This window comes from Phyllobates terribilis, unplaced genomic scaffold (assembly GCF_046119375.1).
Source record: "Phyllobates terribilis strain yellow unplaced genomic scaffold, ASM4611937v1 Scaffold_4__5_contigs__length_816908805, whole genome shotgun sequence".
Taxonomy (NCBI): Eukaryota; Metazoa; Chordata; class Amphibia; order Anura; family Dendrobatidae; genus Phyllobates; species Phyllobates terribilis.
In genome coordinates, this window is record NW_027362764.1 from 57,543,469 (window position 1) to 57,571,421 (window position 27,953).

Below are 27,953 nucleotides of genomic sequence, written 5' to 3' on the forward strand. Positions count from 1 at the left end.
AAAATTCTTCATGGTTAGACATTGTGGGTCGCCAGACATGACCAAAATGATCCCCAGGACCCTGGTGCAGGGGCCACGTTGGAAGCCCATGGCTGCCGAATCAGAGCCCTGCAAACTTCTTCTTACCTGCCGGCATCCCCTGTGCAATAACTGTCACAAGTGTGTCAGGTGTGACAGACAGTCGCTCTGGATCCGGCTGTAGAAGGTCACTGCGCTTGGCATTGCAGACGCCTTCTGGATTCCCTCATCTCTGTAGTAGTTATATCCTTCTTCCTTTAGGATCCAGCAGTGACCTCCACCTTCTGCTGCTGATTGACACACCCTTGCTGGGTAGTTAGATAGTTTCAGTGTCTCCAGAGAGTAGCCGGTGATAGTTCTATGTACCTCTGTGTAGGCTTGGAGCACTAGCAGTCGGCTAGGTTCTTCTTGGAGTTCCCTTGGAGGACAGTTGGCGTTATCTCTCTGGTGTCTTCTCAAGCTAAGTGTATCCCCTTTTGTTTGTTTACCTTGTTGTCTTTAGTTAAGGTGGGGCCTGATTAGTGTTCAACCTGTCCTCTCCCTATCTAGGGCCTAGCTCAAGGGACATTCAGGGCTTAGGTTACTGCTCGGTGATAGGTGTAAAACCTATATAGGGACGATATGGTAGGCAGGGTGATATTAGATCTACCTAGGGGTCTCCACTCCCCCTTTCCCTAGTGTTTGGGCCTCCTCCCTGCGTATTGCACTTAGTCTTTCCCTCACCTAGCGTGACAATATCAGGCAAAGGAGGTACCATAAGTATAGACCTGTATAGAGGTGAACATAGCATTGGTACAAACTGTGCAGCTGCACAGGGGTCTGAGAAATAAGGGGGTTCACTTCCACCTTAAAAAGCAGCAAGCAGCTTCAGTCACAGATACATAAAGGGCTGCATTATGAGCTATTGGACTGCAATGGGCCCATATTCTGTTCTTGCACAGGGGTCTCTTCTGGACCGGTGGCTGTAATTTGCTGATTCTCAGTTTTTCTCTGCATAAAGGAGCAGCTTTGAAACTATGAATAAATGTGAAAAAGAGGCAACAACGCAACCTCTTTATTTTCGGGATCGGTGGGGATCCAAGAAGTAGGACCCCGACTGACCATGTATTTGCAATCTGGGAGTACCCCATTAATCTCAGCTGGTCATGCACTCCTTTCACTATAGAGCAGCGTAGAGCACTATAAAGAAAACAGCCTTATTAAAAGAGACAGAGGATAAAACAGACAGACTCACCCGCGCCACCTCCTCCTCAATCTTCTCATGGAATCGCTCCTCCACCAGCTGATTTAAGTCCTCCGGATCCTTTTCCTCCGGGATGGGATACAATGCCGGCTCCTGGAAGCTGCCATTGAGGATTTCTTGCTTGGCCTTTGTCAGGTGGATGATCTCCTGTTTCAGAGCGGCGTTCTCTTTGTTGTGTCCCTCGGTCAGTTCGGCTCGGAGCTGATCCAGTTCCGCTTCATGCTGCTTCCTTAAAGCGTTTACTTCTTCCACATACTTCGTGTATAGAGCGTGCCTCAGGGACTGCAACTGCTGAGAAATGAGGCCGAAGGGCTGACGGAGAGAATGATCCCCCATTTGTTCATCCTTCTATTCCGCAATAGAAACAAACAAAAAAAAGAATTATAAGCACAATTTTCAAGTAATGATATTCACACACTTTTAATACATTGATTGTACAGAATGGATCCCCAACCCATGGCTCATAGCTCCGGCGAGTGTCCACAGTACACTGATGTAATCAATACCTGTGACGGAGCAATGAGCTAATGGCTCCCTGCTCTACCACTCACCTTCATGTGGGCCACGGGTCTCTTTAGGGGGCACGCATTACATGCGGCATGCCGATACAATTGCATTGCTCCTCCTGCGCTTGGACGCTAAAAGAAGACTCTACTGGAGGGTTTGAGGCAAGTGGAATATATATAGTTTTTCTGGGGTATTATTTCTTTCTCAGGGGGCGTTTGGACTATTCTTTCAAAGGGGGCCCTCGGTCCATTGTTTCTTTCAAAGGAGGCCCTCGGCCCATTGTTTCTTTCAAATGGGGCCCTCGAGCCACTGTCCCTCTCACAAGGGGGCCCTCGGGCCATTGTTTCTTTTAAAGGAGGCCCTCGGGCCATTGTCTCTCTCACAAGGGGGCCCTCGAGCCATTGTCTCTCTCATAGGGGGCCCTCGGGCCATTCTTTCTTTTAAAGGGGGCCCTCGGGCCATTGTCTCTCTCACAGGGGGGCCCTCGGGCCATTGTCTCTCTCACAGGGGGGCCCTCGGGCCATTGTCTCTCTCACAGGGGGGCCCTCGGGCCATTGTCTCTCACACAGGGGGGCCCTCGGGCCATTGTCTCTCACACAGGGGGGCCCTCGGGCCATTGTCTCTCACACAGGGGGGCCCTCGGGCCACTGTCTCTCTCACAGGGGGGCCCTCGGGCCATTGTCTCTCTCACAGGGGGGCCCGAGGGCCATTGTCTCTCTCACAGGGGGGCCCGAGGGCCATTGTCTCTCTCACAGGGGGGCCCTCGGGCCACTGTCTCTCTCACAGGGGGGCCCTCGGACCATTGTCTCTCTCACAGGGGGGCCCTCGGGCCACTGTCTCTCTCACAGGGGGGCCCTCGTCTCTCTCACAAGTCAATGCTCACTATATTGTAAGCACGTACAGGCACTTTGATTGACAGCTCACTCTGCACAGATGTGCGGTAGAGCGATCTGTCAATCAAAGTGCCGATGCTTACTTACAGATGATTCTTACTATAAAGTAAGTGGTGCTGAGAACAATGACGGTAAATCGTTCCCTGCACTGTGACTATGGCTAAAAGCCGGCGGCTAACAGGATATGGCGTCATCATAGGTTGACCATGTATCGGTACTGAATGCGGTGCTGTCACATAAGAAGTGTCCTGACCATTTGGGTCTTACCCCAGTTTTGCATAGAGCATCCCATTAATTACGAAAATGTTACTTTAGGAATAATGCAAGAAATAAAGAATAAACCCACCAATAAGGTTCACTTACCGCCCGCTCACAGCGTATACCGTAAGTCACTTATGAACCTCGGCGGCTCCACTAGTAAAAGGTCCTGATCTGCTGGTTTCAGGCTGCAGCGTCGCTCCCTGTATATACTGCAGCGTCGCTCCCTGTATATACTGCAGCGTCGCTCCCTGTATATACTGCAGCGTCGCTCCCTGTATATACTGCAGCGTCGCTCCCTGTATATACTGCAGCGTCGCTCCCTGTATATACTGCAGATCTGTTACCAGGGCAGGGCTCGCAGATGGAGCTACACAAACAAAAGGCGAATATCAAACACCACCTTCCTTATTTACCTTTAACACATCGCTAGATGGAGCAACCACGCTGTGGAATATGGCAGCCTCCTCCGGGCCGAGCTCCACCGCCGCCTCCGCCGCTCTGCAGGGCTCCCTGAGAACAAAGCACAAGTCACAATGAGAATCAGGTGACAGCAGGGAAACGGTTAAAGAAGTAACATCAGCGATAATCCGCACGACCGGTGTCCGTATAAAGTCTGCAGCCCTTATGGGACCTGACGCAGAGATTGTATTTTGTTGCGTCCATCTTACATTAAGGTAAACCCAAAATTTACTTATTGATCTATACTTGCTGTCAGTGAATGGAAACATTCATATTCATATTCAAGAACTTATAAAGGGGTCTTCCAGTTTCAGAAAGCTCCTATGCACAGGTACAGTTTGTTTAAAAAAACAAAACAAAACTGTTCTTTACTCATCCTTCCCAGGTCCAGTGTTGAGTCTCCGGCACTGCTATTAGTGTCTGTAATTGTCTGCAGCGTTTAGGTCACATCAACAGCGCTGCAGCCAATCAGAGAATTACGGTACAAGCTGCTGAGGCCACCAATTGGCTGCAGCGCTGTCGATGTGGTGTGACCACTGCAGACAATAACATACACAGAGAGCAGAGGCGCTGGACCCAGGAAGGGTGAGCACAATTTTTTTATTTTTTTTTTTTTAAGAAACAAACTGGAGCTGGACTACAGTGCTTTTCTAAAACCGGAAAATCCCTTTAGGGTCTGTGCACACGTTGCAGTTTGTCACCTTTCTTTATGTGCAGATTTGTCACAAAACCTGAAGCATTTCCTAGGCCAGCAAAGATCCCTGTAGTCTCGTGCACATGCTGCTTGTTTTTTACTTGCAGATCTTAATCTGCAGCATGTCAATTCTTGCAGTGTTTTTGCTGCAGATTTCACCCAAACTAATAAGTGGAGAAAAATCTGCAACAAAAACACATATAAAAATGGGGCAAAACAACGTGGTTTTGACTATGCATTATGTAGGTTTAAAAACTGTTGGAAAAATGTAAATAAAAATACTTTATAAAAAAAAATGGGGCAAATCCGCGCCTATTTTTTATGCAGTTTTTTTCCTGCCATGAGGTCAGTGCAAAATTTTCTGCAGGAAAAAATTAATGTGTGCACACATCCCTTTGTGTCAAGTGTTGATGTTATCCACTATCCACTGTGAAGGGGATAATTTCCTACACACTGGAGGTTCGACTTCATGACCCCACACTGATCCAAAGAATAAGACACTGAAGACCCCCGTCTGCATGAGGTGGAGGTCTAGCATGCCCCCCTCTACTCCATTCATTCTCTATGGGACTGCCAGAGACAGCAGAGCACTGGACTTAGCTTTTTCCAGCACTTCCATAGAGAATAAATGCATGCTCGACCTCTGCCTCATGCAGACGGGGGTCTTCAGAGGCTCTATATTGGGATTGCTGGGGGTCCCAGTGGTCATGACGTTATCCCCTACCCAATTGATACGTGATTATTTCACAACTAAGACCCTTTAAAATCTGTTCCCGCTGGCACAAGTACATAGCTCAGTAAAGGGGTTATCCAGGTAAACTCCACAACTCGTGGAAAACCCCTTTTAAAGCACTCCATTCCTCAGTAAGGGGTCACTGGTTTAACCATATATATACCAATTTGGGAGGAGAGCAGTCGGATTATAATGGAGGAGAGGGTACCAGCACTGCTCCCCCTTCATTCTCAGGATCATTGAGAGTCTCCAATCATGCGCTAATGGCATATCCTAGTTTTTTGTACATTTATCTTAAAAAGTGCTAACAAAATCCCTTTAATGTGGCATCTAATAACCCAGAAACTCACTTCGATGCAGACTTTGTATTAGCATTTCATTTATTTTTATTATGTTTATTAACCGTCCAATAATCCAGATTATTTGTTAACCTGGCAGCTATTAGGTCCCATTGATGACCCCATTAAAGGGAACGGATTGTAATTTCACCTTTCACCTTAAAAAGGGGTACTTCTATCTCCAAGATCCTATCCCAATATGTAGTAGGTGTAATAATATTAGCAAATACCTCCAATTAGAAATGTAGTATAGTTCTTCTGATTGGCTATGTCGCTTCCGCCATGTGCAGGACATTGCAGTAGCTTAGGAATCCATGGATACGACCACTCATATAGTAACAGTTAGTTGTTCTTGATCGTAACCATGGATACCTAAACTACTGCAATGCCCTGCACATTGGGTAATCGACAATGTGAATTAGAAGAACTGTACTACATTTCTAAATGGAGATATTTGCTAATATTATTACTATTACACCTGCTACATATTGGGATAGGATCTTGGAGATGGGAATACCCCTTTAAATCCAGGATATCGCTGGTGGCCCGCGCTTTAGTATTCCATGCGGCTATGAAACTCATTTTTGGGACGTGCTCCTTCTCTACAATCTATTGCTGGAAAGAGGGTAAATGGATAGATCTCAATCCCCTGTTCGCCCTCGCCCCTGTGCTTCCGTCTTATGAAGGATAGTCCCGTCATCTTACCTGTCCCCCAGAGATCCGGCTGAGACGACCTGGAACTTCTCCTGAAGATGAATTATCTCTGTAGAGAATCTGTCTTCATTTTCCTTCAGCTTTTGCTGGAAATACGATCGCAGGTGCTGGATCTCTCGCGTGTGCTCCTCTTCGAGCTGTGCTCGCTGCTGGCTGAACTCACTTTTTAGTCTCTCGGTTTCTTCTGATGCCGCGACCGGGGAAATCACGGCGTCCTGGACACCTGAGAAGACCAATTAAAGGTGAAGATTTACTGATGGCAACTGAGAAAAAAAATATTCTGTTCTACAGTCTGGAAGAAAGATATGACGAGACCGAGGAATAGATTCTGGCTCAGATGCTGTCCCTTTAATGATGGGGCACAGTGCTCCTGAAATGCTCTGCCGCATCGCAGAGGAAACTGTGCAGGCATCCAGTAGCTGCACAGTTCCCTCCATCTCCTGCACTTATCTCTATGATCAGAGAAGAAACAGGAAGATGAACAATCAATGCTCGGCCTCCTGTTACAGCCAGGTTATCCCCTAAACTTCCCCAGACCACCAGAGATTCTTACATTAACCCCTGCTCTATCCTAGACCACCAGGGATACTAATATTAATACCATTATTACCCTAGACTGACAAGGATACTGAAATTACTCCCTGTACTCCCCTAGACCACCAGGGATATTAATACCATTACTACCTTAGACCACCAGGGATACTGACATTATTTGCTTCACAGCCCTAGAAGACTAAGGATCTTAATATTAATACTATTACCACCCCACACCACCAGGTTTACTGTCAAATTTTACCTTTATTGCCCTAGACCAGGGGTCCTCAAACTACGGCCCGCGGGCCACATGCGGCCCGCGGAGGACTTTCATCCGGCCCGCCGGGCTATGAGCAGAGAGGAGAGCGGTGCCATTGCCCGCCCTTCCCCCCGCTTGCTCAGGGCCCCAGCAGGCGGATACTTACCTCTCCCCGTGCCTCCGCAGATCTGCTGTCTTCCTGCTCTGCGCTCCCTGTGACGTCTCAGGTCAGAGGGCGCGGTGACGTCTTTACACCGCGCCCTCCCCTGGCCGTCACAGGGAGCGCTGAGCGGGACAACGCCGCCGCAACGCTGGAGTCCGGACCAGAGTAGAGCAGCGGCAGCAGATGAGAAGTGAGTATTGGATTTTTTTTTTTTTTTTTTTATGTATGGAGGCATAGGTCATTATATGGGGGGGTGACATCCTGCATAGGGTATAATATGGGGGGGGTGACATCCGGCATGGGGCATTATATGGGGGGGAAAGGGACATCCTGCATGGGGCATTATATGGGGGAGAAAGGGACATCCTGCATGGGGCATTATATGGGGGGAAAGGGACATCCTGCATGGGGCATAATATGGGGGGGGTGACATGCTGCATGGGGCATAATATGGGGGGGTGACATCCTGCATAGGGTATAATATGGGGGGTGATATCCTGCATGGGGCATTATATGGGGGGGTGACATGCTGCATGGGGCATTATATGGGGGGGGTGACATGCTGCATGGGGCATTATATGGGGGGGGTGACATGCTGCATGGGGCATTATAAAGACAGGGGAGTGATATCCTGCATGGGGCATTATATGGGGGGTGGCATCCAGCATGGGGCATTATAAGGGGGGGGGGGGGACAGCCTGCATATGGCATTATAAGGGGGAAACAGCCTACCTATTGGGAACATTTACCTGCCCATTGAGGACCTATGCTGCCTATTGGGGACCTATGCTGCCTATTGGAGACATTTACCTGCCTATTGGAGACCTATGCTGCCTATTGGGGACATTTACCTGCCTATTGAGGACCTATGCTGCCTATTGGGGACCTATGCTGCCTATTGGGGACATTTACCTGCCTATTGGAGACCTATGCTGCCTATTGGAGACATTTACCTGCCTATTGGAGACCTATGCTGCCTATTGGGGACATTTACCTGCCTATTGAGGACCTATGCTGCCTATTGGGGACATTTACCTGCCTATTGAGGACCTATGCTGCCTATTGGGGACATTTACCTGCCTATTGGGGACCTATGCTGCCTATTGGGTACATTTACCTGCCTATTGAGGACCTATGCTGCCTATTGGGGACATTTACCTGCCTATTGAGGACCTATGCTGCCTATTGGAGACATTTACCTGCCTATTGGAGACCTATGCTGCCTATTGGGGACATTTACCTGCCTATTGAGGACCTATGCTGCCTATTGGGGACATTTACCTGCCTATTGGGGACCTATGCTGCCTATTGGGTACATTTACCTGCCTATTGAGGACCTATGCTGCCTATTGGGGATATTTACCTGTCTATTGGAGACATTTACCTGCCTATTGGGGACATTTACCTGCCTATTGGGGACCTATGCTGCCTATTGGGTACATTTACCTGCCTATTGAGGACCTATGCTGCCTATTGGAGACATTTACCTGCCTATTGGAGACCTATGCTGCCTATTGGGGACATTTACCTGCCTATTGAGGACCTATGCTGCCTATTGGGGACATTTACCTGCCTATTGGGGACCTATGCTGCCTATCGGGGATATTTACCTGCCTATTGGGGACCTATGCTGCCTATCGGGGATATTTACCTGCCTATTGGAGACATTTACCTGCCTATTGGAGACATTTACCTGCCTATTGGGGACCTATGCTGCCTATCGGGGATATTTACCTGCCTATTGGGGACCTATGCTGCCTATTGGGGATATTTACCTGTCTATTGGGGATATTTACCTGCCTATTGGAGACATTTACCTGCCTATTGGAGACATTTACCTGCCTATTGGGGACCTATGCTGCCTATCGGGGATATTTACCTGCCTATTGGGGACCTATGCTGCCTATTGGGGATATTTACCTGTCTATTGGGGATATTTACCTGCCTATTGGGGATATTTACCTGTCTATTGGAGACATTTACCTGCCTATTGGGGACTTATGCTGCCTATTGGAGACATTTACCTGCCTATTGGGGACCTATGCTGCCTATTGGAGACATTTACCTGCCTATTGGGGACATTTACCTGCCTATTGGGGACCTATGCTGCCTATCGGGGATATTTACCTGCCTATTGGGGACCTATGCTGCCTATTGGGGATATTTACCTGTCTATTGGGGACCTTTACCTGCCTATTGGGGACTTATGCTGCCTATTGGAGACATTTACCTGCCTATTGGGGACATTTACCTGCCTATTGGGGACCTATGCTGCCTATTGGGGACATTTACCTGCCTATCGGGGATATTTACCTGCCTATTGGGGACCTATGCTGCCTATTGGGGATATTTACCTGTCTATTGGGGACCTTTACCTGCCTATTGGGGACCTATGCTGCCTATTGGAGACATTTACCTGCCTATTGGGGACATTTACCTGCCTATTGGGGACCTATGCTGCCTATTGGGGACATTTACCTGCCTATTGGGGACATTTACTTGCCTATTAGGAACCTATGCTGCCTATTGGGGACTCTCGCACCACACCAGTCTGAGCTTGAGGTAATTTGTTAAAGAATGCCTTCTTTCTGTTCTCCAACCAGATCCAGACTAACTGGTGCACACTTGCATCACTTGTTAAGACTAGCAGTGACAAATATGGAACCTGACATTGACCATCTCATTAGCCAAAAGTAGGCCCATAGTTCCCATTGAAATACTGGTAAGTTTGTTGATTTAACTTTACTTCTTCTTCATTTTAAATATTATATTTGTTCCTGTTTTGTTTTTTTACTTCAAAATAAGATATGTGCAGTGTGCATAGGAATTTGTTCATAGTCTTTTTAAAAAACTATATTCCGGCCCTCCAATGGTCTGAGGGACCGTGAACTGGCCCCCTGTTTAAAAAGTTTGAGGACCCCTGCCCTAAACCATCAGAGATCTTAATATTAATACCATTACTACCGTAGATCACCAAGGACACCCACATCATTGCCTTCACTGCCCTAGCCCACCACGGATACTTGCATGTTTCCCTTCACTGCCCTAGACCACCAGGGATCTTAATATTAATACCATTACTACCCTAGACCACAGGGGATACTGACATTATTCCCTTCATTACCGTATATCACCAAGGATCTTAATATGAATACGCTTACCACCCTAGACCACCAGGGATACTGACAAATTTTACTTTTATTGCCCTAGACCATCAGAGATCTTAATATTAATACCATTACTACCGTAGATCATCAGGGATGCTAATAATAATCCCTTCTCTGCCCATAACTATTATGGATCCTTACACTAAACCCCTATCAGCCCCAGACCATCAGGGATTCTGACAGTAACTTGCACTTCATTGGCCACTAGAAATACTTACTGCCCCAGACAAGCAGGTATATGGATATTCACCCTTTCACTGCCCTAGAATATAGGAGATGCTGAGACTGACCACTTTAAAACCCTAGAACACCAAGATGCAACCATTTACCCCTCCACTGCACTAGACCACCAGGGATGCAAACATTTAACCCTCCATTGCACTAGACCACCAGGGATGCAAACATTTACCCCTCCATTGCACTACACCAGAGATGCAAACATTTACCCCTTCATTGCACTAGACCACCAGGGATGCAAACATTTACCCCTCCATTGCACTAGACCACCAGGGATGCAACCATTTACCCCTCCATTGCACTAGACCACCAGGGATGCAACCATTTACCCCTCCATTGCACTAGACCACCAGGGATGCAACCATTTACCCCTCCATTGCACTACACCAGGGATGCAAACATTTACCCCTCCATTGCACTACACCAGCGATGCAAACATTTACCCCTTCATTGCACTAGACCACCAGGGATGCAAACATTTACCCCTCCATTGCACTAGACCAGCAGGGATGCAAACATTTACCCCTCCATTGCACTAGACCACCAGGGATGCAAACATTTACCCCTCCATTGCACTAGACCACCAGGGATGCAAACATTTACCCCTCCATTGCACTAGACCACCAGGGATGCAAACATTTACCCCTCCATTGCACTAGACCACCAGGGATGCAAACATTTACCCCTCCATTGCACTAGACCACCAGGGATGCAAACATTTACCCCTCCATTGCACTAGACATTTAGGACAAATCCGGTGGATACTGCAGTCTTTATAGGGGCTGTCTGGTTTAGAAAACCCCTGTAAGAAATTGTGATCACCTTACCACTATGTAGCCTTTTTCACTAACAGCTGGGGACCCCATTATTAATGTGAAGACCCTTAAACCTCTTCCCAAAAGTTGTATTGCAGCATATAGACAATTGCAGGTTCAAGTTCCTAAAAGGGCTATTCCCATCTCCAAGATGGTGTAATAATAATAATAATAATAATAGCAAATACCTCCGATTAGAAATACAGTATAGTTCTTCTGATTCGCTATGTCTCTTTCCTCATGTGCAGGGCATTGTAGTAGCTTAGGTATTCATGGTTACGACCACTGATATAGTGCATTGTAATTAGTCGTAACCATGGATACCTAAGCTATTGCAATGCCCTGCACATGAGGAAACAGAAATCGTGAATCAGAAGAACTATACTACATTTCTAATTGGAGGTATTTGCTAATATTATTATTATTACTACATCTGCTACATCTTGGAGATGGGAATACTCCTTTAAAAAAACGAAAAAAAAAAAAAAATTAAAAATGTGAGTTTTTCGGTCACCGCACTGCCCCCAAAAAATGCAATAAAAAGTCATCAAAATATTGTATGTCCCCCAAAATGGTACAAATAAAAACTTACACTTCTCATGCAAAAAATCTAAAATAAAAATCAAGCCCTTACTTTGTTTCGTAGATAGAAAAATAAAAAATTGACAGGTCTCAAAAAACACATTTTATTTATTTATTTTTTACATTTTTACTTTTTTTTTTTTTTAAACCACTAAAATATTAATCAAAACAATGCAAGTTTGGTATCGCCATAACTGTACTGACCTGGAGAATCATGTTGCCGCGTCATTTTTACGGCACAATGAAAGTCATCAAAACAAAACATAAAAAACACTGATGGAACCCAATTTTTTTTTTTTTTCGACATTTCATTCCACTTGCAATTTTTCCCCCCCAATTTTATAGCACTTTGCATAGTAAACTAAATGTGTTGGTGTACAACACGTCCTGCAAAAAATAAAATTAGCTTGACAGAAAAATAATAATAATTAAAAAAAAAAAAAAAAAGTCATGGCTATTGGAAGAAGGAGAGGAAAAAAGGAAAGCATGAAAATCATCGAGAAAACTTTTTAAGTAGCGACTAGCCATAATTTTTTCCCTTTGATTTGGAAGAGACTGGAGGTCAAAATGGTCATGAAAGCAAAATCGGTAAAGCAAAGTTTACTTCGCTTAATGGGAACAATGGAAAAATGTTATAAAATAACAAATTTTCCAAATTCCATGTGCATTTACCTGACTGGCTCGGTGCAGAATTTTGCAAATCGATCACAATCTGAGTCACCGGGGTAATTTCGGTCTCCGCTTTTGTACCTTGAAGATCTCCTGTCTGTAAAAGAACAATATATGATGCCAAGAATATGAAGGGTTATGACAGATGTGCCATCAGGAGGGCTGTGCGGGAAAATAAAGAACAAATACGACTACAATGGCCCAATGCAGATTTGAATATCAATTTCCTTTCTGGGGAAAGAGGTGCAGGACGCATTGTGACCGGCTGTATGCCGCCGGCTACATTCATTTGCATCTAAGTGTTTATCGTGATGTAAATTATGTGCCCACTTGTAATAAAAGACAAAGAGGCATGTGGAATATTATCCACAATTAATGACCGCCATGTGTTCGTTATATGCCGCTAGACACTAAATCTATAGGTTCAGTTTAATAAAGATAACACAGAAAAAAAATGCCACTCATACCTGGCTGATTTTTTTTTTTTTTGCAAATTTGCGTCACTTTATAACATTTTATTTAAAAAATGATGTCAATTTATGTTTAAAGGAGTCATATGGAGAGCAACTAAAAGTAATAGCTCAGGATGCGAAGAGTTCATGGAGGTCACCTGTGTCATACCAACAAAGATTTATGTGATCTATATGCCAATAAATATCTGGGTTGAGATATGTCCTGATTTGATGTAGAAATAAGATACCCCTTCTCCCATAAAAGTGAAAATTAGGAGGCATATATCCCCTGTGAATGAAATATAGGAGTGATAACCCAAAGAAAAGTTCCTGGATTTTCTCCCCACAGGATCACTGGATACTTTGCAAAGGTAAAAAGGACAGTAAAAGGCTGTGAGAAGAAAGAGGGGTGATAAACATGAAGAAAAGTTCCTACATCCCCCCCCCCCCTGGGGTCACTGGATACTTTAGAAGGGGGAAGGTGAGAGTAACAAGCAGTGAGATGTAAGAGGGGTGATAACAAGAAGAAAAGTTCCTGTATTCTCTCCCCTAGGGTCACTCTGTGCTTTACAGGGGAGAAGACAGCAACAGGCTGTGAGTGGTAAAAGAGGTGATAACACGAAGAAAAGTTCCTGCATCCTCCATTCTGAGGGACACTGGATACTTTACAACGACGAAGGTGACCGTAACAAACAGTGAGATGTAAGAGGGGTGATAATAAGAAAAGTTCCTGCATTCTCTCCCATAGGATCACTCTGTGATTTACAGGGGAGACGATAGCAACAGGCTGTGAGTGGTAAAAGAGGTGATAACATGAAGAAAAGTTCCTGCTTCCTATCCCCTGGGGTCACTAGATACTTTACAAAGGGGGAAGGTGACGGTAAAAGTCTGTGAATGGTAAGAGTAGTGATAACATGAAGAAAAGCTCCTGTATTTTCTCCTACAGGAGCGCTGGATACTTTACATGGGAGAAAGTGGGCATGCTCTTAGCTAGGAGAGGAGAATAAGCTGCTGTTAGCACCACTGGAACAGGCTCATCTTCCCTAGAACAAAGTATCACGCATGCTGAAATCCAACATGCTTGATCCCCCCCCCATCCCATAGCACAAGACAGACACAAACATTTTTTTTTTTTTAATTTACAGACCGTATATAAAAAAGTGATTCTTACCCTTCCCAAACAACTAGAAACCTCGCTCATCTGCTTATATTCTTTCAAAAACCTTTGTAGAAGTGATTCCAGGTTTGTTTGTAGAGCTGCGGCGACATACAATACATCGTAAGAAATAGAACAGAAGAAAAATACAGATAGAAAAATGTAATTAAAAAAATATAAATTCTGGTCGTTTAGTGTCTACAGCTCCTGTGCAGACTATGCAGAGGCCAATGGGGGAAAAAAATATATAGGAGACTGCAGGAATACACCACACAGACTTTGTTTACTGTTTTGTTACCATGGAGACGCATAGGTCTGTACAAGAGCTGTGGACACAAAACACAATTGGATGCGAAGGTGGCCGGGATTAATGCACCACCAATGAAGCAAAGGCATCTAACTTCTTTTTCCAAAGAGATTCTGCAGCAGCTGACATATGTACTAATAGGCTCTTGAGAAGCCCTGAAGAAGCAGTAACCTATGTGAATTACTTTGCACAGCTGCTCTGTGTCGGTCCAACGTTCTGGATTTGTCGGCCTCCTCAGTTGTAACTTCCAAATATGCCAGCCTCTCACCAAGAACCTGGAGAGAAAATAAAAAGAAATAAAAAGAGAAGAAAAACTTAAAAAAAAAAAAAAAAAAAAAAAAAAAAAAAACTTTAAAGAGTTATTTTCATCTTTTACATTTTTGGCAAATTACCAGGATATGCAAAAAAACACTTCTCCATTCCTGACCGGGCAATGTGGCCCTGCTTCCAGCAGCTGTGCCCTCCTCTATTGGACATTTAAAAGGTATATATGCCCATCATCTTACATGCATTTGTTTAGGTAATAACAGCAAAAAGAGGCAACTTTTTCAAGGAGTTCTTCACTTTGAAGACATTTTTTTTTTTACTTAAATGCATGTATTTGGGGCTAAAAAGCATTTTTGCAATTGGGTTTCATTAAAAATGTTGGACCGTTTGCTTTCTCTGCAGAATGAGTTAACTGACAATCTGTCAGTGAGCTCCGCCTGAGGTTCTGTTGGAGGAGTTTGTAACTCGGTTATATCATTTTCTGAACCCCTCTCGGCTGATTTATAACTACAGACCACATCCAGGTTGAATACTTTCTTGCACAAAGAAACTGTAAAAGAAAAAACGGTGCAAAATTTTTAATGAAACCCAATAGTAAGAATTATTTTTAACCCAAAATATACACATTTAAGTAAAAAAAAAAAAAAAAAAAAAAAAAAAAAAAGTCCCAAAAGGTGAACAATTCCTGCTCCTTCATTAAATTGTAATCAATAACAATTGTTTTTTTTTTTGTCCATTTTTTTTGTATTTTAAAAAAAACAAGAGATGATTTTTTTCCTGCAGCTGCTGCCCCGGGTCATTATGGGGTCCTTTGTGGGTTTACTTGTAGGATACCTTAAGCCTTCATCCTTCGGGGACACTTTCTTCTCACCTGATTGATATGGTGACATTCTTCGCTGATCCTCTTCCTCAGCGTTCCTGTAAGGTCCTGGCAGGTTTCGCCGTCAGTATCTGAGGATAAGGAACATCCGCACATTATTCCAAACCTGAATCGCTGCAGCAAACATTCACATTACACTCAGAAATGTACAGAAAACAAAACTGCAAATTCCAGGGATACTGAAGACTAAAATAAGAGATGGAATTAAAGGGGAATGTTACAAAATCAAAACCTATCACCCAAGATCCGAGAAGACGGCATCACCCCGGACCATCAGGGAAACGGGCAACATTAACCTCTTCACGACCCTACACCAACAGGGAGGCTGGCATTAACCCCCCAATTACCATGGACCAACAGGGAAGATGGTATTAACCCCTTCACTATCTGGAACATCAGGGGGGCTGGCATTAACCCTCTACTTCCCTAGACCATCAGGGAGGCTGGCCTTAACCCTCCACTTCCCTGGACCATCAGGGAGGCTGGTCTGAAGCCTCCACTACCCCGGACAATCAGGGAGGCTGGTCTGAAGCCTCCACTACCCCAGACAATCAGGGAGGCTGGCCTTAACCCTCCACTTCCCTGGACCATCAGGGAGGCTGGTCTGAAGCCTCCACTACCCCGGACAATCAGGGAGGCTGGTCTGAAGCCTCCACTACCCCGGACAATCAGGGAGGCTGGTCTGAAGCCTCCACTACCCCAGACAATCAGGGAGGCTGGTCTGAAGCCTCCACTACCCCGGACAATCAGGGAGGCTGGTCTGAAGCCTCCACTACCCCGGACAATCAGGGAGGCTGGTCTGAAGCCTCCACTACCCCGGACAATCAGGGAGACTGGTCTGAAGCCTCCACTACCCCGGACAATCAGGGAGGCTGGTCTGAAGCCTCCACTACCCCGGAAAATCAAGGAGGCTGGTCTGAAGCCTCCACTACCCCGGACAATCAGGGAGGCTGGTCTGAAGCCTCCACTTCTCTGGACCTTCAGGAAAACTGGCCTTAACTCTCCACTTCCCCAACAATCAGGGAGGCTGGCATTAACCCCTTCACTACCCTGGACCAACAGAGAAGATTACATTAACCCCTTCACTAACTGGACAATCAGGGAGGCTGGCATTAACCCCTTCACTACCTGGACCAACAGAAAAGATTACATTAACCCCTTCACTAACTGGACAATCAGGGAGGCTGGCATTAACCCCTTCACCACCCTGGACCAACAGAGAAGATTACATTAACCCCTTCACTAACTGGACAATCAGGGAGGCTGGCATTAACCCCTTCACCACCCTGGACCAACAGAGAAGATTACATTAACCCCTTCACTAACTGGACAATCAGGGAGGCTGGCAGTAACCCTCCACTTCCCTAGATCTTAAGGGAAATTGACATTAACCCCTCCACTAAGATAGACCATCAAAGCAGCTGAAGTTAACCCCTCAATTACCCTAGACAATCGGGGAAGCTTCCATTAACTCCTTCATTACCCTTGACCACTAGTTATAACATGTATTACCCCTCTCTACAGCTTCTGTTCGCGCTTTCATGGCTTTAGCTGGAGATGAAGATAAGCTTTGTCTGTGTTTGGAGGCAAAATTAAGAATCTGTAAGCGATGACTCCAAGCTTATATATATTATATATAGGAAATACAGCTGTGTAATAATGACATTTGCCGGCTAATAGAATTTGGGTTCCTTTTTAGGTTGCATTTTTCCTGCTGTGTAAACTTGGGAGTGTCTTACGATCCTACAGATGCGGCCATGTGCCCGGTGCACGCATGGTTACCTGTCTGCGGAGGCGGCGGTGGGCGGCTGGGTGATTCTTGCTGACGCAGCTCTTGCATCCTTTGTTCCTCAGCGGCGAGCAGCGACCCTCTCAGGCTGCGGAGCTCGTGCTCTTTCTCGGCTCGGAAGTTCTCGCTCATCAGCTCCAGATGAGCCTTGTGGATCTGGGTAAGGCTGATACGTTGTGCCTCCAGCTGCAGGACCAGATCCGCCTGCACCGCAGGGACAAGGCAGGAAAAAAATGAAAAATCAACATATCAGAGGTCTACATATTGTTCATCATCAGGTCTACAAATATGTCCTTAGACGGTCCAGTCCACATGCCCAATAGTGCAGTTTTAACACTGGCCACTAGAGCCAAATCAGAAGACACTTGCATTTTTCTGATTCCGGCTTTACTGTGTAGACTGGGACAGAATGCGCAGAGGACAGCGACTTAACAACAGCATTATTGTACTGTACATTATCCCGGAAACGAGACAAACTTTTGCGTTTTCCTACGAGTACAGTTTCTTTTTCTGCAGACTAGATTAGTCCATTGACATTTATTTTGTCAATTAAAGAAGGATCTGTTGGCTTTTGTAAAAAAAAAAAACAGCAAAAAAAAAAACCTTGCATTTCAAAATAAAAAACAATTCTGGAGCATTTTTCTACATTTTTGCTCCAGAATTGTTACCTTATGGTTTTGTGGATATACGATGGCCGCCTGCAACCCAACCTAAATCTGCTGTAGGAAAAAAAAAAGAAAAAAAAAAAACCTGCAAGTTGGAATTCTTTACATGTATTTCATTACGCAGGAACTGAAACTGTGCATGTAAATGGCCATCGGCTGAGTCACAGAAACAATTACTATCCCTACAGAGGCACAAAGAAAGAATACGTAAAAGGACTGAAATCTATCTGCCTGGGAAGCCGCACGAAACAGCTAAAAAACAGCAATTGTGGACACCTATATAGACGTAAATGGACAAAACGTTTCACGACTCGTCGCTATTTTTATTTTGTATGAATAAAAATAAAGATGTTCAAAAGGCATCGCTCCAAAAAATGACCAAGCCTACAGATAGGGGTAAACCAACTCACGATTTTGGAACGAACCTTTTAAATGAGCAACAATTATCATCGATCGACTACTCTACGGGAGTAAATCTTGGCCAGAAACTGGAACATTTGCTTAGACCGTATGAAAGTCCTTTAGAACAAAAAGAAAACATTGCCAGCATCCACGTCTTTCTGCCTGGTCAATACATGCACTTAAAAAAAAAAAAAAAAAAAAAAAAAGCCCCTTGTGTGGGTCGAAACGTGCTGTAGAGGTGATAATAAAACTAATTTATTATAGTGGATCCTGGCAAACTTTTTTTTGGCTGTACTTGACGTCTGGAAGGGAAATTGGGATGTTTACCCGTTGCGAATAGAGCATTTATGGCCAACCGTATATGTTGTATTGAAATAAATGGAACGGTATAATTACAAAGTATTCTTATAAGCAGAAAGCCACCCACCTGTTCTTGGACTACTGTATCCACTTTTCGCTGAAGCTCATCTCTTTCTAATTGTGTGCTTTCCAACAGGGAAGTTTCCGCTTCCAGTTTACCAGTCAGCTCATGCAACTTCTGTAACAGGGACTCTTTTTCCACAAACTCTTCTTGAACTTCCTTTTGCAAATCCCTAACTTGTGGCGATCCATATAATTGGCGACTCTCAATCAGATAAACACTTTCTTCTAATACGCGAGTCCCGGCACCATCAGTTCGGCTGCTGACAGTACTTGGGATATCCTCGTTATGTCCCATACATGATTCATCCTCTGAACGCTCATGATCTCTTTCGATAGTCAATGATTTAACTTTTTCCTTTAACTGGTTAATTTCACTATGTTTTAATTGCAACTCTTCTGATAGGCCGGTAAGTTTTAGCGATAATTCTTGCTTATCCCGCTGTGCAAGCTCTAGTTTTTCCATTAATTCCGTTGTATCTTTCTCAACGACTTCTCCGACATGGAGTTGATCAGATGTGGTCAATTTAGAACGACTGACCCGAGACTCTCCCAATTTGTCGCCTTTCAGCTCAGCAAGTTCAACTTTAAAAGCTTCGAACCTTAATCTATACTCTTCTTCCAGCTTTGATTTACTGTCTTCTAATTGCTCTTTTTCCTTCGCCAGGAAGGTATACTCATCTCTAAGTTCATGGTAGCTGACCTCAAAGTTCTTTTCGGAAAAAGAAAATGTGTTCTTCTGTTTTTCGATCTCTTCTTTCAGCTGAAGCTCAGAGTTCTTCAGTCGTTGATTTTCCGTTGAGAGAACTTCAATCTGATTTAAGTCTAAATGAGCTTCTTCGGTAAGGTCCTCGTGGTTTTCAGGGTCTTTTGTCCTATTCTGTAAGGCATCATTTTCATCTTTGAGAAGCCTATTATCAGTCTCTAAAACAGACAGTTTTTCCAACAGAACGTCTTCACCTTCCACTTGTTTCTCAAGTTCCTTGATTCTCAGATGTAAAACTTGTACCTCTTGCTCGATACTTCCCTTCTCTTTTTCCTCTCTTCTCAGACAAGCCAACTCCTTTTGCAGTTTGTTAATCTGAATCATCATCTCTTCTGACTTAGGATCGTTGACCGATTGCGAGGAGACCTTAAGCTTTGAAATTTCCAGCATTAAATTATTCTGTTTGGTTATCAAGCTATCTTTTTCCAACTGCATGGAAGTGATGGTCTGGGACATTTCATGTTGCATCTGATCGTTCTGGTTTTTGTATTTTGTTTCTAAATTATCTCTCAGGTTTTCGACATTCGTGGTATGTTCTCGAGTCAACTCCTCTCTGAGTTTCGAGAGTTCTTCTTCTTGACTGAATAAGAAATAAGTCCTAACTTTCTCCAGCTCGGCCTCTTGAGACTCCGCCATCCTATCCAGCACCGCATCCTTCTCCCTTTCCAACATTTCTAACTTAATTTTATAATTCGTCACCTCAGCTTCATGTTTGGATTCTAATTCTTTGGTAAATTCCTTGGCAGCATTCAGTTCTGCCTTGAGGTCATCAATGGTGGTCAAGAAACTGTTGGCTTCGTTGAGTTTGTTTTCCTTTTCATTAAGGCTCTGCTTGGCTTTTTGGATTTGCTCCCGGGCAAAACTGAGGTCCTGAATTAGATCCTCGATTTGCGTTTGCAGGTGGGATTTCTCTGATGAAACAAACTCAAGTTTCTTGGCCAATTCCACTTTCATTTTCATCCTCTGCTCGTCGGAGTGTAGCAGCTTGGCATTTAATTCACTAATGACAGCATTGAGTTCACCGATTCGTTCGCTTGTCACGTTGATGGTCGTCTGGGCAGAGATGTTGTCTAGCTCTTGCTTGTGCTGGGCATGGATCCTCTCGATTTCTAACGTGTGCTGCTTGACCAGCTCCTGCTTCATCTGAACAATTTGCTGTCCGTACATCTCGTCTAGCTCAGCCTGAAGCTGCTCCAGTTTTCTTTGTGTCTCCGATTCCATTCGCTGAACGAGGTCTGCCTCCGACTGACTGTCTTTATGATGCTTTTTCTGAAGGTCTTCCACGGCGCCCATTAACTGCTTGATTTCGTCTGAGGATCTCCTCTCTCTTTGTTTGGAAGTGTTTAGCTCTTCGGAGAGACTATTTATTTCCAGGCTTTTCTGGGTTAATTGTTCTCTCAGTTCAGCGACAGATTTTTCGGCCGCACTGATTCTCTCTTGCAGTTCTGTACACTTGATTTCTTCATTGTGTAAGGCTGATTTCAGGCTATCGGCCGCCAGATCCTTCTCATTCAGCCTTTGTTCATAGACGGATTCAAGTTCTTTCTGCTGTTCCTTGGAGAGAAGCGTGAGATTTACATCGCACTGCAGACATATCAGACAGCAGAACTACAATCACAGTTTAGGCTTTGTTCTACGGCACGATTGTGAAGGTGGAGAACACCCCTCCTAGTAGGATGGCTCCGGATACGGGTCCTGGGGTCTTTGTTCTGTTAAGGTACATACTGTGCACAGATACAAGGTTACTAGACCCAAAAGTAAGCAGATAATATAATGGCTCAAGAGAAAGTGATATTATTCCTGTGTGATCCAGGAGATCGGAGAGGATCCCCCCAATGCACAGATCAGGGCCTGGACACAGGCAAATAGGTCATTGTGTGGGCAAAAAATCTCACTAATTTATAATCATATATCCCTAATGTTTCATCTACCTTATCCATAATTATCTCTCTAATATATAATATTCATTTATACATCCATGTCATATCCATCTATATATCCAGATCATATCTGTATTATATCTATATATCCATCATGTCATATCCATCCATATATCCATGTCATATCCATATATCCATGTCATATCTATATCTTATCTATATTATATCTATACATCCATGTTATAACTATATATCAATGTCATATCCATCTATAGATCTGTTCTATTCATCTATACATCCATGTTATATCTATATATCCATCCATATCATATCTATATCTTATCTATATTATATCTATACATCCATGTCATATCTATATCCTACCTATATCTATACATCCATGTCATAGCTATATATCCATCATGTAATATCCATCTCCTATCTATATTATATCTATACACCCATGTTATAACTATATATCCATCTATATATCTGTTCTATTCATCTATACATCCATGTTATATCTATATATCCATCTATATATTCATGCGATATCTCTATATACCCATATCTATATAATTATTGCATATCTATGTCATATCAATCAATACATCCAGGTCATACAGTCCTGCGCCTCGTTATTTGCACCCCTGAAGTTTAAGTACATAATGTGGAATATCTGCTGAAGAAAATGAATCAAGTGAAACAGTTTTTTGTATAGAGCCCTCGTGATAAATACAAAAGAGCAAATTATAAACAAGAATTTAAAACAGAAAACAATGGGAGGGAAAAATAGAAAAACCTAAAGCTTGCTGTGTCACTGGTATTGGCACCTTTACATTAATTTAGTATGGAAACACATTTTGACTCGCCTGTGGTAAATCACAAAAGAGATTCTCCTGTGATAGTCGGTGCCCGTACGACATGTATTAGCCAATGAATGATGACTTCAGTGTTTTAAAAAAGCCACATGGTAGGCCCTGTTCCTTTGTCACAATGGTGAAGACAAAAGAGCTGTCTGAGGACATCAGAACTGCTATTATTAGCAAACTCAAGACTTCCAAAGGGTATAAGGCCATCTCCAAAGACCTTGGTATCCCAGATTCAACAGTGCGCAATGTTATTAACAAGCATAGAGCAATAAAGAATTTCCCTGAACGTGGGGGGGGGGGGATTGACAAGAGAGGTCTTCGAAGGTTGGTGCAAATGGTGGAAAAAGGACCACGTCAAACATCCCAAGACCAGAAGGCCAACCTGGAACAGTCTGGGGTCATAATTTCAAAAAATACCATATGCCACACACTAAACCAAGCAGAGCTTTATGGGTGAAGGCCAAGGAAGAAACCATTGCTGAAGAAAAGATATAAAAAGGAACGTCTGCTCTTTGCCAAAGAGTACCTTGACAAACCACAATCCTTCTGGGAAAATGCTCTGTGGACAGATGGAACAAAAATAGAGCTTTTTGGCAATGCAAAGCCACAGTTTATTTACAGACGGCGCAATGAAGCTTATAAGGAAAACAATACCTTATCACCAGTTAAGCATGGTGGAGGATCCACAATGCTGTGGGGTTTCTTTGCTGCGTGTGGTACTGGGGCCCATTGACCATATCACAGGAATCATGAAATCAGAGCGAAATGTCATATAGAGTATAAGAAAACTTGGTTTAAGTCGAAGATCATGGGACCTCCAGCAAGACAATGACCCAAAGCACACATCCAAAAGAACACAGGAATGGTTGAAAAATAAAAAATGGACTGTTTTAAAATGGCCAGCAATGAGTTCTGACCTCAATCCCATAGAAAATCTTTGGGGTGAGCTGAAATCTGCCATTGGGAAAAAAGAACCCTGCAAACATTCAAGAGCCTGAACAAACTGCAAAGGAAGAGTGGGAGAAAATTCCAGCTGAGAAGTGCAAGAAGCTGATAGATGGCTACAAGAAACGTCTGGAGGCTGTTGGCAATGCCAAAGAGTGGGCAACCAATATTAATTAGGGGTGCCTTTATAGCTACACATGCTGTTTATTCTCTTTCGTCTTTGAAATTGCAACATGGAAGTTGAAAAACAATGTTTTATTGTTGTATTACTTGTATCCTCTAATTAAAAAATCCTGAGGATATAACTTTGGTACATTTCCATTAATTTCTGAAGGTATTGTACAGTCTATGAAAAAAATGAAGGGGTGCCAATAATGGTGAGCAGCACTGTATCCATAGTATGTCATGTATCTAATATCTATCTATCTATCTATCTATCTATCTATCTATCTATCTATCTATCTATCTATCAAATAACTCTCTTTACCAGTCAATACCTCTATCCATCTTTCTTTCCGCATCCATCTCTAATAGCTATCTAAAATATATTCAGAATCTAGTCAGCCACTATCTAAAATCCATGCTATGTCCATCCATCCCATACTTATCCCAATATCCATCAAACGTTTTTGCTGGGCAAATAGAAGCCCACACTTTTTTTTTTTTTGCAGTGCTGCCTCACTTTATTGTTTGGATTATGATTGCGGACGGTGCGCGCTCTATGGAGACAGTAAACTGCTTAATCTCAGCATTATCTATGAGTACGTATCCATCTTTCTATACCTACTACACAATTATACAACTGATATATTAATTATTGAAAAGAATGACAGATTTCTCCTATTTCCAGAGTTATCCGCTCATTACACACCTAACATTTATTTCACGAGGAATGTCACTGACTTGTTCTTCTCCATCAGAGACACCCCAAAAAGTTATCTATTAAAAGTAATGATATAATCATTTTTTATAATGTCACATTTGTGAAGTTAACCAAATATCTTGAGAAAGTAAGACAGCTGTGTCACCTTCCTGATTAGCACACACGTGGCAAGAGAGCCAATTTAAAGGGTAACGTCATTTTATTTTTTTCATTTCATAAATTAATAGTACACATGAAAATAAGCAACTTTGTATTAGATCTTATCAGAGAAATCTGCTTCTTTCTCCTCCCGGACTGATCTTACGCTTCCAATTTCTGGGAAAATCTGTTTCTGTGTTGTTTCAGGAGAACTTGCAGTAGAATGTCCGCGTCTGCCCCTAGCGCCTCCCTAGAATGTCCGCGTCTGCCCCTAGCGCCTCCCTAGAATGTCCGCGTCTGCCCCTAGCGCCTCCCTAGAATGTCCGCGTCTGCCCCTAGCGCCTCCCTAGAATGTCCGCGTCTGCCCCTAGCGCCTCCCTAGAATGTCCGCGTCTGCCCCTAGCGCCTCCCTAGAATGTCCGCGTCTGCCCCTAGCGCCTCCCTAGAATGTCCGCGTCTGCCCCTAGCGCCTCCCTAGAATGTCCGCGTCTGCCCCTAGCGCCTCCCTAGAATGTCCGCGTCTGCCCCTAGCGCCTCCCTAGAATGTCCGCGTCTGCCCCTAGCGCCTCCCTAGAATGTCCGCGTCTGCCCCTAGCGCCTCCCTAGAATGTCCGCGTCTGCCCCTAGCGCCTCCCTAGAATGTCCGCGTCTGCCCCTAGCGCCTCCCTAGAATGTCCGCGTCTGCCCCTAGCGCCTCCCTAGAATGTCCGCGTCTGCCCCTAGCGCCTCCCTAGAATGTCCGCGTCTGCCCCTAGCGCCTCCCTAGAATGTCCGCGTCTGCCCCTAGCGCCTCCCTAGAATGTCCGCGTCTGCCCCTAGCGCCTCCCTAGAATGTCCGCGTCTGCCCCTAGCGCCTCCCTAGAATGTCCGCGTCTGCCCCTAGCGCCTCCCTAGAATGTCCGCGTCTGCCCCTAGCGCCTCCCTAGAATGTCCGCGTCTGCCCCTAGCGCCTCCCTAGAATGTCCGCGTCTGCCCCTAGCGCCTCCCTAGAATGTCCGCGTCTGCCCCTAGCGCCTCCCTAGAATGTCCGCGTCTGCCCCTAGCGCCTCCCTAGAATGTCCGCGTCTGCCCCTAGCGCCTCCCTAGAATGTCCGCGTCTGCCCCTAGCGCCTCCCTAGAATGTCCGCGTCTGCCCCTAGCGCCTCCCTAGAATGTCCGCGTCTGCCCCTAGCGCCTCCCTAGAATGTCCGCGTCTGCCCCTAGCGCCTCCCTAGAATGTCCGCGTCTGCCCCTAGCGCCTCCCTAGAATGTCCGCGTCTGCCCCTAGCGCCTCCCTAGAATGTCCGCGTCTGCCCCTAGCGCCTCCCTAGAATGTCCGCGTCTGCCCCTAGCGCCTCCCTAGAATGTCCGCGTCTGCCCCTAGCGCCTCCCTAGAATGTCCGCGTCTGCCCCTAGCGCCTCCCTAGAATGTCCGCGTCTGCCCCTAGCGCCTCCCTAGAATGTCCGCGTCTGCCCCTAGCGCCTCCCTAGAATGTCCGCGTCTGCCCCTAGCGCCTCCCTAGAATGTCCGCGTCTGCCCCTAGCGCCTCCCTAGAATGTCCGCGTCTGCCCCTAGCGCCTCCCTAGAATGTCCGCGTCTGCCCCTAGCGCCTCCCTAGAATGTCCGCGTCTGCCCCTAGCGCCTCCCTAGAATGTCCGCGTCTGCCCCTAGCGCCTCCCTAGAATGTCCGCGTCTGCCCCTAGCGCCTCCCTAGAATGTCCGCGTCTGCCCCTAGCGCCTCCCTAGAATGTCCGCGTCTGCCCCTAGCGCCTCCCTAGAATGTCCGCGTCTGCCCCTAGCGCCTCCCTAGAATGTCCGCGTCTGCCCCTAGCGCCTCCCTAGAATGTCCGCGTCTGCCCCTAGCGCCTCCCTAGAATGTCCGCGTCTGCCCCTAGCGCCTCCCTAGAATGTCCGCGTCTGCCCCTAGCGCCTCCCTAGAATGTCCGCGTCTGCCCCTAGCGCCTCCCTAGAATGTCCGCGTCTGCCCCTAGCGCCTCCCTAGAATGTCCGCGTCTGCCCCTAGCGCCTCCCTAGAATGTCCGCGTCTGCCCCTAGCGCCTCCCTAGAATGTCCGCGTCTGCCCCTAGCGCCTCCCTAGAATGTCCGCGTCTGCCCCTAGCGCCTCCCTAGAATGTCCGCGTCTGCCCCTAGCGCCTCCCTAGAATGTCCGCGTCTGCCCCTAGCGCCTCCCTAGAATGTCCGCGTCTGCCCCTAGCGCCTCCCTAGAATGTCCGCGTCTGCCCCTAGCGCCTCCCTAGAATGTCCGCGTCTGCCCCTAGCGCCTCCCTAGAATGTCCGCGTCTGCCCCTAGCGCCTCCCTAGAATGTCCGCGTCTGCCCCTAGCGCCTCCCTAGAATGTCCGCGTCTGCCCCTAGCGCCTCCCTAGAATGTCCGCGTCTGCCCCTAGCGCCTCCCTAGAATGTCCGCGTCTGCCCCTAGCGCCTCCCTAGAATGTCCGCGTCTGCCCCTAGCGCCTCCCTAGCATGTCCGCGTCTGCCCCTAGCGCCGTCCTAGCATGTCCGCGCCTGCCCATAGCTCCGTCCTAGCATGTCCGCGCCTGCCCATAGCTCCGTCCTAGCATGTCCGCGCCTGCCCATAGCTCCGTCCTAGCATGTCCGCGCCTGCCCATAGCTCCGTCCTAGCATGTCCGCGCCTGCCCATAGCTCCGTCCTAGCATGTCCGCGCCTGCCTATTGCTCCGTCCTAGCATGTCCGTGCCTGCCTATAGCTCCGTCCTAGCATGTCCGTGCCCGCCTATAGCTCCGTCCTAGCATGTCCGTGCCCGCCTATAGCTCCGTCCTAGCATGTCTGTGCCCGCCTATAGCTCCGTCCTAGCAGGTCTGTGCCCGCCTATAGCTCCGTCCTAGCATGTCTGTGCCCGCCTATAGCTCCGTCCTAGCAGGTCTGTGCCCGCCTATTGCTCCGTCCTAGCATGTCCGTGCCTGCCTATTGCTCCGTCCTAGCATGTCTGTGCCCGCCTATAGCTCCGTCCTAGCAGGTCTGTGCCCGCCTATAGCTCCGTCCTAGCAGGTCTGTGCCCGCCTATAGCTCCGTCCTAGCAGGTCTGTGCCTGGCTATAGCTCCGCTCTCCTCCACAAAATTAGTGAATCTGAATTCACTTTAAACTGTAACTGTCGTTTCAGGAGAACTTGCAGTAAAATGTCGGTCTCCTCCTCCAGCTCCTCCCCTTTCCCCTCTCTATAGAATTTTATGAGCAGCAACGGTCATCTACTACCTCAATCATGTGAAAATCTGTCTTCACTGAACACAGATTTTTCAGCTTTTATCCATGAATTGAGAGTGAAAAATAAACAGTGCAAATTAAAATAGGTACCTTTGTAAAGTATGTTATTAGAGAAATCTGCTTCTTTTTCCTCCTGGACTGATCTTTCCGTCTCAATTCATAGGTAAAATCTATATTAATGATTTTCCCATTACTGAGATAGGAGATGACAGTTGGTGCTCATAAAGTTCTATGGAGAGGGGAGGAGCTAGAGGCAGGCTCAGACATTCTTTTGCAAGTTCTAATGAAAAGATCTTTACAGTTGGTTCTCAAAGTTCTACAGGAAACTGTCATTTCAGTAGAACTTGCAGCAGAAGGTCTGTATCTGCCTCTAGCTCCTCCCTCCCCCTCCATAGAATTTTAAAAGCACCAATTGTCCCTGAAAACAGATTTTACCCATGAACTTAGAATTTTGATAATGAAAAAACAGTCCTAGGAGGAGAACGAAGTAGATTTCTCTGAGAAGATATATTACAAAGTTTCTTATTTTCATGTCTACTATGAATTTATGTAATCAAAATTAACAGGATGCTTTCTCTTTAAGGCACGTTCATAAGGCAGGAGAAAAAAAATCCACCATAGA

At 45.6% G+C, this 27,953-nt stretch overlaps 1 protein-coding gene across 8 annotated transcripts in view; it reads right to left on the reverse strand.

The window, feature by feature from the left end:
- The window catches only part of AKAP9 (A-kinase anchoring protein 9), a 200,529-nt gene that overhangs the window by 124,209 nt on the left and 48,367 nt on the right, over nucleotides 1–27,953 (reverse strand). For 7 of the 8 annotated variants that reach the window (XM_073677390.1, XM_073677392.1, XM_073677395.1 and 4 more), the window contains 9 exons: nucleotides 18,632–20,944; nucleotides 17,131–17,341; nucleotides 15,340–15,419; nucleotides 14,386–14,476; nucleotides 13,910–13,995; nucleotides 12,290–12,383; nucleotides 5,852–6,083; nucleotides 3,336–3,432; nucleotides 1,253–1,609 (listed from right to left, as the gene is read on the reverse strand). In XM_073677390.1, coding sequence (XP_073533491.1) covers nucleotides 1,253–1,609; nucleotides 3,336–3,432; nucleotides 5,852–6,083; nucleotides 12,290–12,383; nucleotides 13,910–13,995; nucleotides 14,386–14,476; nucleotides 15,340–15,419; nucleotides 17,131–17,341; nucleotides 18,632–20,944 — 3,561 coding nt within the window. The remainder of the gene's footprint in view (nucleotides 1–1,252; nucleotides 1,610–3,335; nucleotides 3,433–5,851; nucleotides 6,084–12,289; nucleotides 12,384–13,909; nucleotides 13,996–14,385; nucleotides 14,477–15,339; nucleotides 15,420–17,130; nucleotides 17,342–18,631; nucleotides 20,945–27,953) is intronic. The other variant, XM_073677388.1, reaches the window with a different exon arrangement.